The 17,473-nt window shown below is 42.6% G+C and overlaps 1 protein-coding gene across 1 annotated transcript; it reads right to left on the reverse strand.

Annotated features, from left to right (window-relative positions):
* Nucleotides 1-570: 570 nt before the first annotated feature.
* ndnfl (neuron-derived neurotrophic factor, like) lies at nucleotides 571-6,600 on the reverse strand. The gene is made up of 3 exons (XM_034152461.1): nucleotides 6,353-6,600; nucleotides 4,256-4,380; nucleotides 571-2,687 (listed from the first exon to the last, which is right to left on the reverse strand). Exons 1-3 carry the CDS (start codon nucleotides 6,529-6,531, stop codon nucleotides 1,240-1,242), a joined length of 1,752 nt encoding a protein of 583 aa, XP_034008352.1. The 5' UTR covers nucleotides 6,532-6,600; the 3' UTR covers nucleotides 571-1,239.
* Nucleotides 6,601-17,473: the final 10,873 nt, after the last annotated feature.

Genomic DNA, 17,473 nt, shown 5'->3' on the forward strand with positions numbered 1-17,473 from the left:
GACACGACAACATCAATATTGATTATTAATTAATTTAAATTAAATTGAATATATATTTACACTATCATGACTATTTACTGACATACTGACTTTATGTACTTGAAGTATCAATAATTCTACATTATTGTATTATTATTATTATTATTATTATTATTATTATTATTATTATTATTATTATTATTATTATTATTATTATTATTATTATATTATTATTATAATATTATTATATTATTATTATTATATTATTATAAAGTGTGTGAATGTCCGAGGTAATATCTGATCCGTCTCATTCAGCCTATTTATTACTTGAAAGATGTTTCTTTAAGAAAGATGATAACCTTGCAAGGCAGGCTAACTAGGGTTACCATGATGGAAACAATATTAAAGTGTCCCTTTCCTTCAACTTTTGAATTAAATGGCATATATTGGTAAGGCACTATGTTTCCCAGATCTATTACAGTAAGAGTGTAAGCTTTTAGAAATCAATTTGGTAAAATAATCTAATTTATAAATGAATTATACATTTATAATAAGTCTTATTTACATACATGCAGCACTCAGTCAAGGACATACAGATACCGTAGTATTTATTGGTGCGTTTGAAGCAGCACAAGAATACATCAAAGACAATGAGGCAAGTCACTAAGTATTTTTCACTGCTTCATGCGAAAGCAGAACACAAGATACACACTGACTTTGAACTAAGCATCTGTAGATTGCACCCATCTGTGTTTATAAGCCTGTACAATATGCAGCACTGAAGATATACGCTGCAAACCCCCGTCTCAGATGTTATCCAATTACTGCCCCATCTGTTTCTGTTGCATATTTGGCACAGTCTCTGTTGTTGTTTTTGTATTGACTTTCTGTCATCAAAAAACTCATTTGTCCTTTGTACTCCGACACAAAATAAGCACTTGGACAACTGGCACATCATAATCATGATAAACAATGAAAAACAAAATGACAAGAGCACAAGAGTTGTATTGTAAATGTTATGAACTTTTGCTGGTGTGCAGATCCTTCTCATATGTTTCCATCCACTTGCATTGATAGTGCAAGTGGAGTTTGAATAAAACCATTTCTCCTCCAGGGGGAATGTTTCCTTGTTATGGCTACAGTCTCTCCACAACAGTCCAATGGCTTTGTTCTCATGGTCAGTCTTTACAGCATGTCCATGGCCGATGCATTTTCCCCTAAAGTGGGACAGTCTTAAAATCTCCTGTAGGGGGCGGCAGCTCAGCACTCCTTTCTGGTCTTCAACATCTTGCTGGCATACTTGATAGGGATCCCCCAGCGTCTCATTAGATAGACATCAAACACATAGGCCATCCCTGGCTCCAGGCCCCCGATCACAGCAGTAGTGACGGCCCGCCGAGGATTCAGCTCCTGGAAATACTTGCAGAGAACCCTCTCGGTGTCAGAGCGGGACTCTGGTCCCAGACAGGGCGAAGTTAGAGCAGACGCTCCCCCTGCTTCTGCTCCATGCTCGCCCAGCTTCCTGCGGTACACACAGTACAAGCTTCTTTCCTCTGTGCCCATCCACGCTAGGGTGACGCTGTTGCAACCACGTAACCTGTTGAAGGACTTTATCTGCAAGGTGGAGGGTAGAGATGGGACCCCTCTCCGGTGGTAGGCTGAGGAGGTCTGCATTTTCACTGAAGCCATCAGACCTCCCAAAGCTGGGTCAGCAGCATCAGACATCCTGCTTGGGGTAGTTCCTTCTCGCTCCAAGTGGATGAGATAGGACGGACTTCCCTGGAGCCAAATGTGTGCTAAATCTCCCCCGACAGCCTGGGAGCTCAAAACCTGACCTTTACTTGACACAGTGACCTTGACTTTTTCACCTCCGCTGCAGCTCTGCAAAGTGAGGAGGCCACTCTGCTGAATGCCCCGTGGACGGAAAGTGAAGAACTGCTCGGAGTTGGAGCCTCTGTCGCTGAAGGTCACCCACCTCAGCTCTCCTTCTCTCAGAGTGACGATCGCAGCCCGAGCCTCCTCATGCGTTCGAGCAAATGTCCCCTTGTACGCCATGCTGGTCCCGTTCAGCCTGTCGATCACAAACACGTCAAAGTAATACTGCGTCTCCGGCAGGAGCTCAGAGACGGTGCAAACACTCTCTGTCCCCTGACACACACACTGGAGATCAGAATACTCATCAGTGGGGGAAGACGCTGCACTCTGGGCTTCTGGGTACGAGTCCCACTGCTGCCACCACCACTCTTTCAAAATGGGCCATGCTGTCACTCTCCTCCTCCGCTCCTTCTTTTCTTCTTTTTGGCCGTTCTTTTTCCCTATTTTCTCTCGTGCAGCACAAACACTGGGGTAGTTTTTCTGAGAGTTGGCGAGGACACAGTAATCGTAGCTTTTCTGTGACTGAGGGAGGCTGGTGATGGAGGCACTGGGCGCCCAGCTGAGGGTGACACTGGTCATGCCTACACCCAGAGTGTGAACTCTGTGGTCAGCTGGGAGCAGGGGGAAGGCTCCGGAGGGCCCCGGGCCTTCATGGAGGTACACTGTAGCTCTGGTGTTCTGCTGTTTGGAGCGCAGCCTCAGGATGTAGATGGTGGCATGGGATTTGGAAGGACCCTTGTAGGTGTCAATTGCACTGCCTGTGAAGCTGTACATTTTCTCCTCACTCCCCGGACCTTGCCACCACACCTCGGGCGTACTCTTTTTGCTGCTCCCTGTGAGGAAATACAATAAAAAGCAAAATCCATTGTTACTTCTTGGATGTTTGTGTATGTATTACTCAGTTCAGAATTAAGTTGATGCATTGCTATTAAGTGAGCAGCAATTGTAATGTACACACACATACCTGACTACAGAAACTCTCTCTCTTCTCTGTATGGTCAATGTCATCACGCCATTAAATTGAATTTTTTTGTGGATTTCCCTACAATTCTTATTTATTGCAAGGCACAATGCACCATAAGTAAGTGAGTGAGTAAGTAAGTTTTGTCATGTTTCAATATAAGAATTAGGTGCCAAAATAATGTGGTTACGTGTAGGAGAAAGATCATGGTGATATTTAATGTGCTTTTGTCATTTGAATAAGGTGCTCAGCAGTAGCACAGTTATACAAACTGTACATATATGTAGGAGTACACACTGTTTTTCACTTTAACAAAGGATTCTGGGGGTTGCAGCAAACACACGCACTGCAAATTGAATGGAACAAGAACAACAGAACAACTCATCGATGAACCAAAACAAATAATGACACAACGTCAATTGCCTCTTCACAGTCACTCTTCACTATAGTGTACGACGCAACTGGCAACAAAAACTGGCCACAAAAACCCGCCACCACTTGTCTTCACTGTTCATCACTGTCTCAAATGAGACCAAATGTTACAGAATCAAAGTGAATAATTCAGGCTGGCATGGGGACCCACAAGCTCAGGAACTGAATGATTCATGTGTCATTTTATAACTTCATTATTTTACCATGTAGAGAAGCTTGTTTAGTTAGCCAGGAGAAACACCCACAGAACACTCTGAGGCACATTTTCTTTTCCAGAAATCTTTTTGAGGTCAGAAATACTATTACTTTGATTTACTTGATGCACTTATTGCCATGACTTAACTTTTAAGCCATTTTGTAATTCAGCCGCTATGGTGTGTTTTGAGCTTCTTGGTTTATTTTATAGGTTTGGACAATATACTGCAGACTAAGAGCTACGTTTTTTTCTTTACAGTTTATTCAACATTGGGATCAGGAGTAGGCGATGCTTTTTGGTTGATGTGAGTGTTTTAGAGAGATTTTCAAATCCAAAGCCTCATATAAAATGTATGGGAGTGTGACAACCATGTGATTACACTCACTCTCTCTTTCCATATAAGAGATATTGTGGCATTTAGAAGAATATATAGCATTCAACTTGGGTGCAATGCTGTTAAGATGTAGAAAATGATATTATCTACCTGAGAGTTTGTGACAGTGACAATTGGAGGCAGTCACATTTTCAAAATACAAATGCCTCATCAGTGATATGAATCAGTTTATTCAGAGGGACATAACAGTAAATAAAGCTGTTAAACAAGCAATGCAAAGACTTCACACTATGCCATGTGATGTTCCAAAAGTAAACTATTTTCTACAAACTCGCATTAAGCAAGATTAGAGTATTTGCCCTCTACTAAATCCCCATCTGTTTGATAGTACAGATAATATCTAATTGATGGTCTTGTCTAAGCCGGATGCAGGGTAACGTGTCTGAAGGCGCAGGTAGGGGTCTTACTGCTCACTCACACTCCAGGCTCTTGAGGGGTTTGTCCTTCAGGGTCCGTGCTGAAAGGCTCCATTCGATGGGGAGGTCACAGGGACTGACAGTCACCGACATCCCCGGAGCCTTCTTCTTCAGCGTGAAGTATAGCCTGTGGAGAAACACCACAAATCACAGGAAGAAGTTGTTTGATTCATCACCGCGAATGTCAAAAAGATAACATCGTGTTTCCATTCAGCTGCGAGGTGATGGATGTAGAAGAAAATATATCTTTCAGTGCCGATTGTGCCGCCTTCCTTCGGTTCAATGGATGATTTGCAGATACAATGGGCTGGTTAAAATGTTCTTTTTTACAGACAGCGTAACATTTTTCAACGTGGCTGATGTTCCCAGTCTTTCTATTTGCCTACATGCTGATCAGTCAGTTGATAGCAGATCAGGAGAGGTGACCTGGGATCAGTTGATAAGGCTGCATTGACAGTTTCAGATGAATATCTTCCGTGTGCTGTAACTATCTGGGATCGTGCTTAGCATAGAAACTATTACATCCCTTATTGTGATCAGATGTTTTAGGGACAGTGTTTGTGCATGCTGTATTACAGATTTGCATCTCAGATGGCAGTTTGAGGACATTTACCAGTCTCACTCTGGTGGTTTGGTATTATTTTAAAACAAACAATCCCTGTTGGAAACTCATGAACCAATTTTCAACTATTCACCTCCACAATGACGTCTGAATGAAAGTAATCTGTCTCATTTAAAACCATGTAATTTCTTCCCAGCTAGTTAAGCAACTGCGCGGTTATTTGTCAATACATATTTGTTTTCCCTCCTTACAAACATCATTATTCATGTTTCTGTGCAGATGGCGGTTGTTTCCAAACAGATGTGCGACACTTTCATTCTCAAGGGCGGTCTGTGGATTATTTAATAGAGTGATTAATTTCAGAATCAGTGTTTTCTCTCCATTGTTTGCCGTGTGGTTCTGCATGACTGCACCGGTGGACAGACTGCAGCACACAGGGAGATGCATTTCTCAATTTCTCAGCTCCCAGTTTCAGAAAGCAAGCACTGGCACTGGTGTGTAGGGATCAGGCCAAATGGGCTCGACTTCCTCTCGCTTTCGCTACAGTGGTGCTGGAAACAGCCAGTGTCTCTAAAAGGTGGTCGGAGGATGGCTTGTGACTTGTTATTGAAGTGGAAACACGGGCGAATCTGATGAGCAGGCCTCAAGATTTATTCATGAGCTTTCCATTGGCGAAATTTTCACTTTTTTTTTGTTTTGTTATTGAGTTATTTAGTGCGGTGTTGGGTTTCAAAAACATTTACTGACTTTACTTTTTATGCATTTTTCAATTACAGCCAGAGAAGGAAAGAACACTTATTCAAGTGCTGTACTTACATTTTGATGTGCCAATGAATAGGGTATTTCCATTTTCTGCTGACTTCTACTTCTACTCCAACACATTACAGATGGGAATATTCAACTTTTACTTTGTATTTAGTACGTTTAGTCACTAGATATTTTATGGTTTTGATAAATAATCCAAAAGATAATCGCCACATAAATGATGATTTATTATTATGGGATAAGATGAGAAAGGACTTTATTGATCCAGGGGGAAATTCACAAGCTAGTAGTATATCAGTAACAAAGTTAAATCTAAACCTACCATTACCAGATGCAGCATTAAGTATATATAGTATAATTACTTGTATTAATTGGAGTTGATTTGCTAATATCTTTGTGCATGTTCTCAATAGAAAAGGGTAATTGAATAGTGTATAAATGTAAATGCAATAAGATTGAGTTACTTTGGTAATGCTACTTATAGGTAGTACTTCTTCTAATAAGAGAAACCACAAGATTTAAAAGAAAAATGTGTATATATTCTTTTTAATTAGCTGAGATACTTAAATCTATTTCCATCCCCTCTGCCTTCAGAAGTTGTAACCGTAAAAAGTCCAGACTTACTTGAGCAGACAATGAATTGATTACTGGAAAGTTAATCAACAGATTGATCATCATTGACAACTATTATTAGTTGTGGCCCTAATGGCAATCAACAACTAAACCACCTGATGGTATCCTTCATACATTTCCCCATCCCATCTGTTCCTACCTGCGGGTTCGTCCTTTGGGGAGAGTAAGAGATGTGATCTTTCCTTCTGGGAACCATGTAGTTGGGCGAAGTGGCACCTCGTTCTCCGGTGCCAGGGAAGAATGCACCTGGGGCCACGAGGAGCCACAAAACAGTGCCAACGCTGCACCGAGACACCAAGACAAGGACCCGAGTGCCATCGCTGCTTCTTCTGTCTGTCTCTTTCACTCGTTGACTTTCCTTCCGTCACCACGTCTTGGATATCTCCGGGGTTCTAAGAGCGCATGGTGGAAAGGTCAAGGACATCAATCAGAGCCCATCAGCAACACACACGCGCACACACACACACACACACACACACACACACACACACACACACACACACACACACACACACACACACACACACACACACACACACACACACACACACACACACACACACACACACACACACACACACACACACACACAGCAATGCACTTAAACACACTCAGTGAAAGTTCTACTGTACCATTCACACAGAAACTAAAGAGCTGTGGCGGCTGATGATTCATTGATATGAAGAAACATCCGTTCCTATTCAGACAGAATTATTCATGCCGTGGAATAGAGATTGCCATGCTATGTTTCTTTGGGATGTGTGTGTAGAGCACAGCTTGACACTCACTGTAAGACATCGCAGTACTTTTCAAAGTGTGAAGTGGGTTTCTAATATCACTCTGAAGTCAGTGCCTTTACATCTACATTCCTATTTTTAGTCGGAGGGGGTTCAGATGAGTCTATTCTGCAAATCATGGTTATTAGCAGCCATTTTATCAGGAGGAAAGTGACGCCATGCTGATGTGGAGAGAAGTACACAAACAACACCTGGAGGTGCTCTGATGCAGTCAGACCCAATCAGCATACATAAACGCAACGCCTGACAGCAGCGGGTATCAGATTATTCTGCCTGTCCTCTTCTCTTTCTCCTGTCTTTTGTGTGTATAGATTTGTATGTAGGTGTGTGGTTGTGATTTAGTGATAGTGGAAAGGATGATTACAGGTCTCAGTGTTGCTCTTGCTCCCCAGAGACAACACATGTGTTCAAAGTCACAGTCTTCACAACACACTCCCCGCCTTCCTCTAACAAGGTGTATTATGTCAATGCTGTTTCCTATAGATCAGATGACAGTCACAGTGGAACCATGGAGGCGGCTACAGAAGGTACATCTAAGTCTTTCAGGCCCCGGGACACGCGGAGATCCAAACTCACAAACCGGCGCACAGCTACAAAGTCACACAGAGGCGCCTGCTCATTACCCTTGCAAAGAAAGACGACCCATAAAGCTTTAACTGAGAGACATGCAGCGGGAGAGAGGCAGATTGATATGGGAGGGAGGGTGGTGAGGAAGGGGAGGCTGAGGAAGAAAGGGCTGTGGAAATGGAGAGCAAGAAGAGGAGGATGTTGGATCCCGGAGTAATTAGAGGGAAGGAGACGGAGAGAGGAAAAGAGGAGAAAGTGCAAGTGGAAAAGAGGAGGTTGGAATCAGATGGGAAAGAAACATTATTGCCGTGCAACAAGGTTGCAATGAATTTGTTTCGGTGTTTTAGCCAGACACATGAGGCTGATTGGTGTTTACTTTAGCCCCCATATCGAATGGGTTCTAATGTGTCACACATTACCAGCCGGCTGCACAACCTCACACTCCCCCTCAATCAGTCTCCATCAAAATGAAGACACAGTAAAGCTTGGCGGGCTTGTTTCTTCAAAACGCAGCCGCTGATCAAATATGCATACAGCAGCTCCTCAGCAAATTATGGCCAATTGAATTTTCATAAGGCAAAAAGGCTGGGTTTTACAGAGAGAGAGAGCTTAGTGGACTTAACCACCGCCCTCTATAAATAAATACACACTCCCCTTTAAACACAGGAGCTCATGACTTTGATGGTCCCGCTCACTCTCTGCTCTTTTTTCTTCTTCTTTTCAAGGGTTTCCTCTTTCCATTATGTTTATCCCAGACTGTCAAGTGACTGCATTTATTCTGGATAGTGTTTGGGTTTTAATTAAAGATATTCCAACCCTGCTCTGTTTGTCTTTTTCTCTCTCTCTCTCTCTCTCTCTCTCTCTCTCTCTCTCTCTCTGCCCTTATTTTTCTGCCTACTTTTCACTTCATCTGGCCCCTCATTTAGAAGTTGATGCAGGCTCAGTTTCAGAGGGACAGGTTGAGTGCTGTGTGCTATGTGTCCGCACATTGTACTCACTATCTTCTATCTCCCTGAGCTCTGGCAGGACCATCTGCCTTCTGTTATCTGTGGGCAGGGACAGATTAAATGGCATGGGGTGGTCCCTGCAGGATCCGTTGTCCCCCCCCCCCCAAACTACTACGGGCAAAAAAACTGGCCTCTGGTCCATGATGGGGGTTGACGAGATGATAACGGGGAAAAATGCAATGACCATGGAACTTGATAGGATTTTACGGCAGATTTTCTACCTCGCTGCATGAATATATTAACCCTTCTCCCCGTTTTCCCCTCTCATGCACTTTCCTACAGTATCATGCTTTTTTTTGTATGCGTACTTTGTGTCTGCTCTTTCTCTTTTTTAACACTGCCTCACTCCACAGACATACTTTTCTTTCCAATGACGTTATGGGTAGTCAGAGAGACAGAAAACAGACAGGGACAGCAATAAAACAAACAGATGAGCACTGCGTTCAAACATCAAGAAAAAAACGATCCTGCAACTAATGAAAAGTGCCCAGCTTTAAAGAAAAACCCTCCAGAGACCTTACAAAGAACTGATCCAAAGGAACAAGTTGCTGCCTTACACATCCTGTTGAAATATGACACACTCACTCACACATGCTCTGCAAGGACAACAACATACAAGCATGCATCACCCTTACCTTCTCTCAGTGCACGATATCCTCTCCTGCGCAGGGAGTGAGGGATGGGATCAAATGAGAGAGGGAGTGAGGATGGAGGAGGAGGAGGAAGAGGAGGAGGAGGAGAAGGGGATGAGAGCCGGGCGCTAAGAGAGGAGGAGCGACAGCAGGTTGCAGTCGGGTGTTCTTCTGACTCCCATGGGGTGATGCTCACTCCTTCCTTCAGGAGGTGTCTCTTCAGGGCTCAGGTGTCCCCTCAGGGCTGTCCCACCTGCTCTTTACCCTGGTGTGATCCCTCTTCACCCTCCTCCTCCTCCTCACTCTCTGTCCTTCACACGTGGAGGCTTGTCCTGCTAAACACTGTGTGAATGTCATCCGCTCAGTGGAGCTTTGTGTCCCCCTCTTGTCTTCTCGTGTTACCTCTGTCCCTCTTTCATCCCCTTTTCCCTCTGTTTACCTGGAAGTGAACCCTCGCAATTCGTGTGTGATTGTGTGTGTGTGTGTTTGTGTATCTGAATGTGCAATCTGAGAGTGGGTGAGTGTGAGGGGGCAGGCGGTGAGGTCGCTGAATGGGGGTGGTGAAGAGAGAGAGAGAGAGAGAGAGACTTTGCATTGTTAAGAGCAGCATTAGGGAAAGGGATGTGATGTCAAAGTTAAATACATGAACCGTTCTCTGGCTGCTCTGATAACATCTGTATTAAGAGAGCGTTTCCGACTGACTGTTGGAGGTTGTTCAGACTGACTTTAAATAATCATGTTCAAATGCAAGGAGAGCTTAATATATTTATCCAAATATGTATTGTTCTCTCTTACATTAAAACAAACTGAATCAGGTTTAATAGAACCAGTAAGTGGATTGTTGGAGGATATTTTTTCCTGTGCAGCAAAATAGTTTAACTTGTAACCTTAATACTTCTTCCATTCAATTACAGATTTTTGATTTTTTTCTGAAATTATTTATAAAAATGATAAAAATAGGACGCACAGTCATCATCACTTATGTGTTCCTGGCCAAGGACTGGATAATTTATTTATATTTATCATTTAATTTTCTATACTGTATTTTGCTTTTCACAGTTAGCACATTATATCAAAGTATATCAAAACATCAGTTTACAAAACCCTCATTTAACATATGTTGGGCACGCCTGCAGCATGATACTGTTTATACTGAGGTGTTTTTATGAATAATGTTTTAATCAGAATGCATGTGTTTGGAAAGTAAGAAGCATAACACTAAACAGAATTTGGATCATACTGCACAAGCTGTGTCTCTTGCTGATATTTAACATAGCCCCCATTTACATCAATGCATTGGTTCCTAATTCTTCATTCAACGTGGAGGCACGCAATACGTTTTCTTCAGGAATTCAAGGTATCATGGGGTACAGTAAGTCATTAATACATTTTGTGGGTGAAGTATTCCTTTAACAATAAATCTCCTCTCTCTCTGTATATTTTTCTCCTCTAATCCTTTGCATTCTTGATTTCAGTCTGGCTGAAGTGAGGGAAAATTGTTGCATTTAGGCTGGTATGCTCAGTGTTTGCTGCCTGGGGCTTGCTTTCAGTGAATCCTGTCTGTGGAGTTGAAATTAAAAACCTGTGCCCGCATATCACAGTAAAGGCACAATGTAATGGACTGGAAATCTACCGGACACAAACTATAGAGTCTCCATACAGGACGGCCATATTGAAGGCTTTATGTCCTTCACCTATAGGTCAATTGTAGATCTCAGAGGATTGTGGGCATTCATATCAGTGGCTCTCCAACCCAACCTAGCCCTCTCATCTCCACACAATGGTGGGCCTCATGTACCGTGCTCTCTCTCTTCAGCTCTTTAATCAATATCATTAGGAAAATAGAAAGAGGCTCGCCACATTGTGTGCTAACTCCCCCCTTCCCTCTCGGTGATGGGGCCTTTTCTCTCTCATTCACAGGTACTTCAGTGTAGGGCTATTGAGGTCGCTGTGAATGGGACCCACTCCACCCGAGGGAATATTGTCTGACCGGAGGCTACAATCTGACAGACCCCCTCTCTGCCTTCCTCTCCGTCTCTGTCTGCACCATCACTTAAAAGGAAGATGAAATATGTGGCACATGAGCGCTATTAATAAATGTATCACAACGTGGGCTTTTTTTTTCAGAGTGAGGACCTTTAGCTGCGGCTGGAGTCTCTTTCAAAGCCACCAGTATCCCTCTCCGTGCGCTGGCCCACTTTACAGTCCCTAAGAAGTTCTGAAAGTCTGCAATCTGGCAGAGCGTGATACGGCAGCTGCTTTTGAAGACTGCATGGTGATTAACCTTAGAGAGATGACTGCACACATCGTGTATGAGCTGCTTTCTAGCAACTTTTGTGCAGTTTCTTAGGGAAAACCTGATTTTCGGAACATGTTGTAAGTTGTTTTCCCAAGATTTTGGACATCTGTCGGACATCTGTCAGACCTGGATCTGATGCGAAAGCTTGGGTGACACACTCACACGCTCTCTGTTTCAATGCCATCGTGAATGGCCTGAATATTTATTTTGATCCACACAGCTCCTCTCCTCTCTTGCTCAATTATTTACAGATATACAGTCACCGGACAAACTCTATTTATTACACAGTGAGCGACGGAACGTGAGAGTTAAAATTTCATTTGGCGTAATTGCATGAAAAGAAACTGCAAAACTGGCCTTTTCATCTATTATTGATGTCTGCTTACAAGCCATGCATAATGCAAAGGGCCGTCTTTATGACAACCATGTATTAAATATCATGTTCTGTGGGTCGAGGGGCTCGGCCTGCTTGTTTTTTTACTGCCACTGTTAACTGGCTTTATCACTGACTGAGTAACAGCCTACATGTACAGTGTTGTAAACGCAAGGCGAGAAAGAGGGATTGACAGTGAGAGAAATAAATAGGGAGAGATGAGATGAAATGGGGGGACATGAGGGAGGGAGGGAGTGCTAGCTGACAACGGGTTAACAGGAATCCTTATTTTTAACAACATGTCATCACCAGTCGCCCATCTGCTCCTGTGCTCTCACAGTCTCTTGGGGAAAGAGAGGGAGTGTGTGTGTGTCTCTGTGTGTGTGTGTGTGTCTATGTATGTGTGTGTGTGCAAGACAGAGAGTGATACAAGCAAGCCATCACGGATCAGATCTCTGATCAGCACCAAAGGAGGAGGAGGGGAGACACAAGGTTAGAGAGGTGGGTGGCGAACAGATCCCTCTCTCCTCTAATATCTAAATGGGGTGTGACAGGGGGGGGGGACAGTAGGAGACGAGGTGAACCGTGTGCGTGTGCGTGTCTGTGATAGTGCATGTGTGTGGGTTTGACAGCAAAGTAAAGTAGGATTAGGTGGATCAATCTACTGCCCTTTCTGTGTTTGGATGGGGGAGGATGGAAAGAGGTGGTGGTCCTGGGGTAATGAGGGAATCTATTAGCAGAGAGGAGGGGTGTATGAAGACACAAAGAGAGAGAAGGAGGAGGTGTGTAGACCATGCTGGACCTTCAGGGGTGGCCCCCATCAGCTAATTTTATTATTATTTTTCTGAATAAAGGAAGTTGTCCCTAGCTGGGGAAGGAAGGAGTGCTTGAGGAGCGGTGTTTGTTGGAGGAGGAGGAGGTGGGGGCTTGGACTTTTACAAAGCGAAAAGAACAGGATCAACAGCACTCGTTCCGCAGGTCACTCATGATTAGAAAATACAGTTCCATCTCAGCTCAGTACAGTTTGTGCCTTTGTACTGTCTCCCAGCCTGGTCTCCTTGTTTTTCTCCCTTTTTTCACTCGCCAAGAAGAACTACAGCCCTCGAGTGCTAAGCTCCAAAAGTTTTTGAGTGACAATCTGATGGAATGAAGACATCTTGTTTTGATATTTATGATGATGCACTTTCTGCACGACATGTAGAACACGCACTCCTCGTTTGCCTCGCGCCTGCAATGAATCTGCATCTCACACCCAGCGCTGAAATCTCGCCCCCCCTTTCTTCATCCTTGTCTTTCCAATGTCTTTCTCTCTCACCCCCTTCATCCTTCAGGCATGGTAAATGTGAAGGCTAATTAGTCCAGAGAAACCAGTCCCACCAAAGCACCGACCCCAGGCCACACACACACACACACACACACCCCTATTGATCATGTAGCACCAACACAAGCAACAGCACCACACAGAAACAGAAGTGAACAAACACGATGCAACAAGAGTTTTTACATCAGCCTGTTTACACGTGTACTAAAAGTCAGCGAGATTTCATTACGCAAGTTTGTACGACCTTGACAGAGGTCAAGTGTTTCAAATATTCTGCATCATGCTCAGAGATGCTATTTGCAGAGTCTGCTGTGAAGGAAATGTTTTGCAGCTTCAAAACCTTTTTTTCTTGCGTTTCCTCTACCCGCTTTCCTCAGACATCCCTTCCCCCCTCTCACTCTCCGTTCTCAGTCTTTCCCTCATTTCTGATCCATTTTTTATGCATTACTCCATTACTCTCAACTCCCATTTACAGTGCATTACCTCCTCCCATCTTCCACAAACACACTTTATACTTCTCTCTCCTTCCTTCAGCCACTTTGCTTCTCTCCTTCCCTTCCTCGCTCTCCTCCAGTGCATTACGACACTTTCCTCTCCTTCTCCCCTTCATCCCCTTTATTATCTCTTTGTCTCTTCTCCGGTCACGTCATCCCATACTTAGCATTTCTACCCCCCTTTATCTTTACTTCCCATCTAGTTTGTCATTCAGTGTACATCACGCTGTCTGTCTGCACTGCTGTCATCCTCCCTTTTAATTGGTCATTCAAAGCATGCCATATCATTTGGTACATAATATTGCCTGTTGTCTCTGCTCTTTTACAACACAGATGTACAAATGTCAGCGAATGGAATTACCAAGACTGGGGGTCAGTTCTTCCAGACGTTTATTTAAACACATGAATGCACAGACAACCAGCAGACAGTAGAGATTTGATGAGGTTGTAAATCTCTGCGTTATGAGCTGCAGTACTGGTGGAGAGCAGATGCGTGAGCAGTGAGAGATGCCATCCTGTAGCTTTTAGATAACTGTGGTGATATATTCTTCTGCAAGTTCTTCAAAGTAAAAGAAATGCAAGAAGGACTTCATGGCCATTTTAAATGTCAAAGATGGTTCTCTTTGATTGTAGGACACAGCTTGCGGGAGCCCATTCTCATCGCTGTGGATTAAACAAACAAAAAAAGCAGTAATATATTATTTTGGTTTGAAATAACCAGTGAAATAACTGAGACAAATTAAATACTCTGAAGAAAATTGGTTTGAATGACTAGGAAAAAGCATGTTTTAAACAAGATATTTGAATGTATGTGTGTGAAATTCAAGTATTCCAAAGTTTTGATGAGGTCAACAAAGGTCAGAATGTCTTCACTGAAAGTTATTTGACGACTGTTTTTTAATTGGCTTCTCGGGAGTGTACCCATTTTATGGATGTGCAAAACTAAATTGCTGCCCTAATGAATGAGCATAATCATTATCCAGGAAATTATTTTCCTTAGGAGAAGGTTCATGATTTATACCGTAATTTGGAGTGAAACTTGAGGCAAAATGTATGGAGGAACATGAATCATTAAGTATCCCATTAAGCTGGTTGAGATGTCTTTGCTCTTCTTCAGCAGAAAAAAATGACATAGCAACCGTACAGTTAAAAAGGGGCTTAAAGTAAGCTTTAACCTTCAGCAATATCTGTCACCAGGAGGAATACTCACACATGAAATGGTAGAACCAGGCCTCAGTGTGATCCACTAGACAGGTTGTCCACTCTTGCAGGGTCACCTTCCTGTTCCTGTCACTGTCACATGACCTGCGAACACAGCACATTATAAAACATAGTGACCTCATAACTTGACATGCATTTACCCATGCCCTTATGAACCCATGCAATTGTTACATGCACACACTACAACATGACAGATTGATGCACGTAGTATACATGTATGGAAAGTGCATTGGGGCTCAACATCGGCCATTGTCTTTCACCTCGCAGCTTTATCTCTGAAGGGTACTCCTTCAATTTGTGTTAATCCATGGGCAGCGGGAGACACAGTGGGTAATAAACATTATCATTGCTGAGAATGGCTTGACATTGACACAGCCAGCCCCTACACCCACAAAACCTGTCACTGCAGACTGGCAGAGAAAATGGGGGTTGGGTGGGAGTATGGATGGTACAGAAAGAAGGAGAGATGGAAGGATGCAAGAATTAGTGAAAATGAAGTAGGAGAGGCAGAAGAGAGTCTATTTGAGGATGAAAGTAGGAAGCACAGAAGGGGGAAAGAAGTGCTTCAACGTGGAGGAGGAGTTGGATGATGGAGAGATGGTGTGGTCATGAGATCGGAGGGGAGGAGGACACAGGAAGCGGCTGTTGGCATTGAGGATGAATGGATAGATGGCGTGCAGAGAGAACAGCATGGTGGGAGGTGCAGCTTGGTCACAGAGCGGGGGCGAAATGCATCGCCGTGTCACATTTTTAACCCTTGGCGTTTCAGTAATTAGCTAGAGAGCAACATATTGCAAGAGACAGAAGGTCCACATTACGAACCTGTGTGAGACATGAGGTGATGGTCATCAACACTGCCCTTATGTTATTGACTGACCAGTAACCTTATGGAAAGTGGGATTTTGCCTTCTATTCAAATAATCTGTGTATTCATATATATATATATATATATATATATATATATATATTATATACATCTTTTTTTTTTTACGCTGCTGGACAGTCTTGCACTAATGTACATTCTCAAAGATATTGAAGTGACTGTTATTTTGTATATATTGATTGTTGTGCTTTTTTATTTAGGTCTTAATGTGTGCATATGTATAAATGTGTCTTTTGATTGTGTATATATAGGTATATACATATTTGTATACATATTTTTATATATATTACTTTTTGTATTCGGGATTGTGGGAAACGGTATTTCGATCTCTCTGTCTGTACACACAAACTGAAAGATTGACAATAAAGTTGACTTTGACTATATCTATATATATATATATATATATATATATATATATATATATTCCTCCCATACTTCTGGCCTCAAGAAAGTAAATTCAAATCTAAGAATGTAACATTTGAAATGTGAATACTTTGATGATACATTCTTCGGATATTTTCAGGGAAAAAAACATGCCAATATGAAATTCAAACATGTGGCAGATAGAACAATCATGATATAATTTCTCCTGTTGTCCAACAGCAAAAACCTTTGGGGCAGCGCTGTATCGTTAGCAGCTAAATGGGGTACTGACTGAAAGAATGGTATAGCACAATGCTCCAGTGGCATCCTCTTGTATCGCAGCTTCCTCAGGTCCCTGCGGCTCAACTTGCCATCGTTGTTCTTATCCAGCATGGTAAATCTTTGCTAAACAGAGAGCAGAAGAAGGATTGAAATAAAAGAAGCATCAGGTTCAACTTATCATTTACACTGGTTATTTAACATGCATGACGAACAATGAAATACATATGCATTGTTGTCGTGAATGCAACATAAGTTCCAGGGGTAGCAATGTCAGTCTGCAGCTATTGGATGGATTGGCATGACATTTATTACAAACATTAAGGTCTTCAGAGGATGAATTAGTGATCACCTGACTTTTCATATTATGCCATCATCAGGTCAAAGTGTTATGACCAAATTTCAGCAAAACTCGTGACAATCAGCATCAGTTGTAGCCGACTGGCGGCTAATTGCTAATAAGCACTTGCTAAGCTTAGATGGTAAACATGATAAATAGCCTATAAGCTAAACACATGGGTAAGCATCATCTTGTAAGCATGTTAATGTTAGCAATTACATGTAGTTCAAAACATCACTGTGCTTAAGTAAAGCTGAGACGAGCATGGCTGCTGTTCTCATGGCGTAATTTGTCCTTGCCTGATTTAACATTGTTGAAAGACAAAATTCTTGATTTGGTCGTGGAGATGAATAAATTGCCAGAAAAAATGGTTTCATGCCCATAATCAGTACATGGGTTTTCACACCTTCAAAATAAAGCATGAGTTTTCTTTTTATTTACTTGGGGCCAGGAGGTCAATATAGCTGGCGCGGGATATTAAGTTATCCCTCCATTCAACATCTTATTGAATAATTTAGTGATTATTGACCAAATCCTATTCATACATGGTGTTCTTGAGAGGCACTGTCTCATTCTGTGGACGACTACACCACAAGCAACACAAGAACTTGCCACTTACACCAGGTTGTTAGCATCGATTTCCCACTGGGCAATGCATGAAAAGCAGTTTGTATATTAGCACAA

Source organism: Trematomus bernacchii, unplaced genomic scaffold (assembly GCF_902827165.1).
Source record: "Trematomus bernacchii unplaced genomic scaffold, fTreBer1.1, whole genome shotgun sequence".
Classification (NCBI taxonomy): Eukaryota; Metazoa; Chordata; class Actinopteri; order Perciformes; family Nototheniidae; genus Trematomus; species Trematomus bernacchii.

Bases quoted from the DNA above. Each gene is read 5' to 3' on its own strand.
- ndnfl (XM_034152461.1), bottom strand. From the start codon at position 6,531: ATGGCACTCGGGTCCTTGTCTTGGTGTCTCGGTGCAGCGTTGGCACTG. The intron at 4,381-6,352 runs GTAGGAACAGAT...GTTTCTCCACAG, and splicing joins CCCAAAGGACGAACCCGCAG to GCTATACTTCACGCTGAAGA. The intron at 2,688-4,255 runs GTGAGTGAGCAG...ATTTCCTCACAG, and splicing joins ACCCCTCAAGAGCCTGGAGT to GGAGCAGCAAAAAGAGTACG.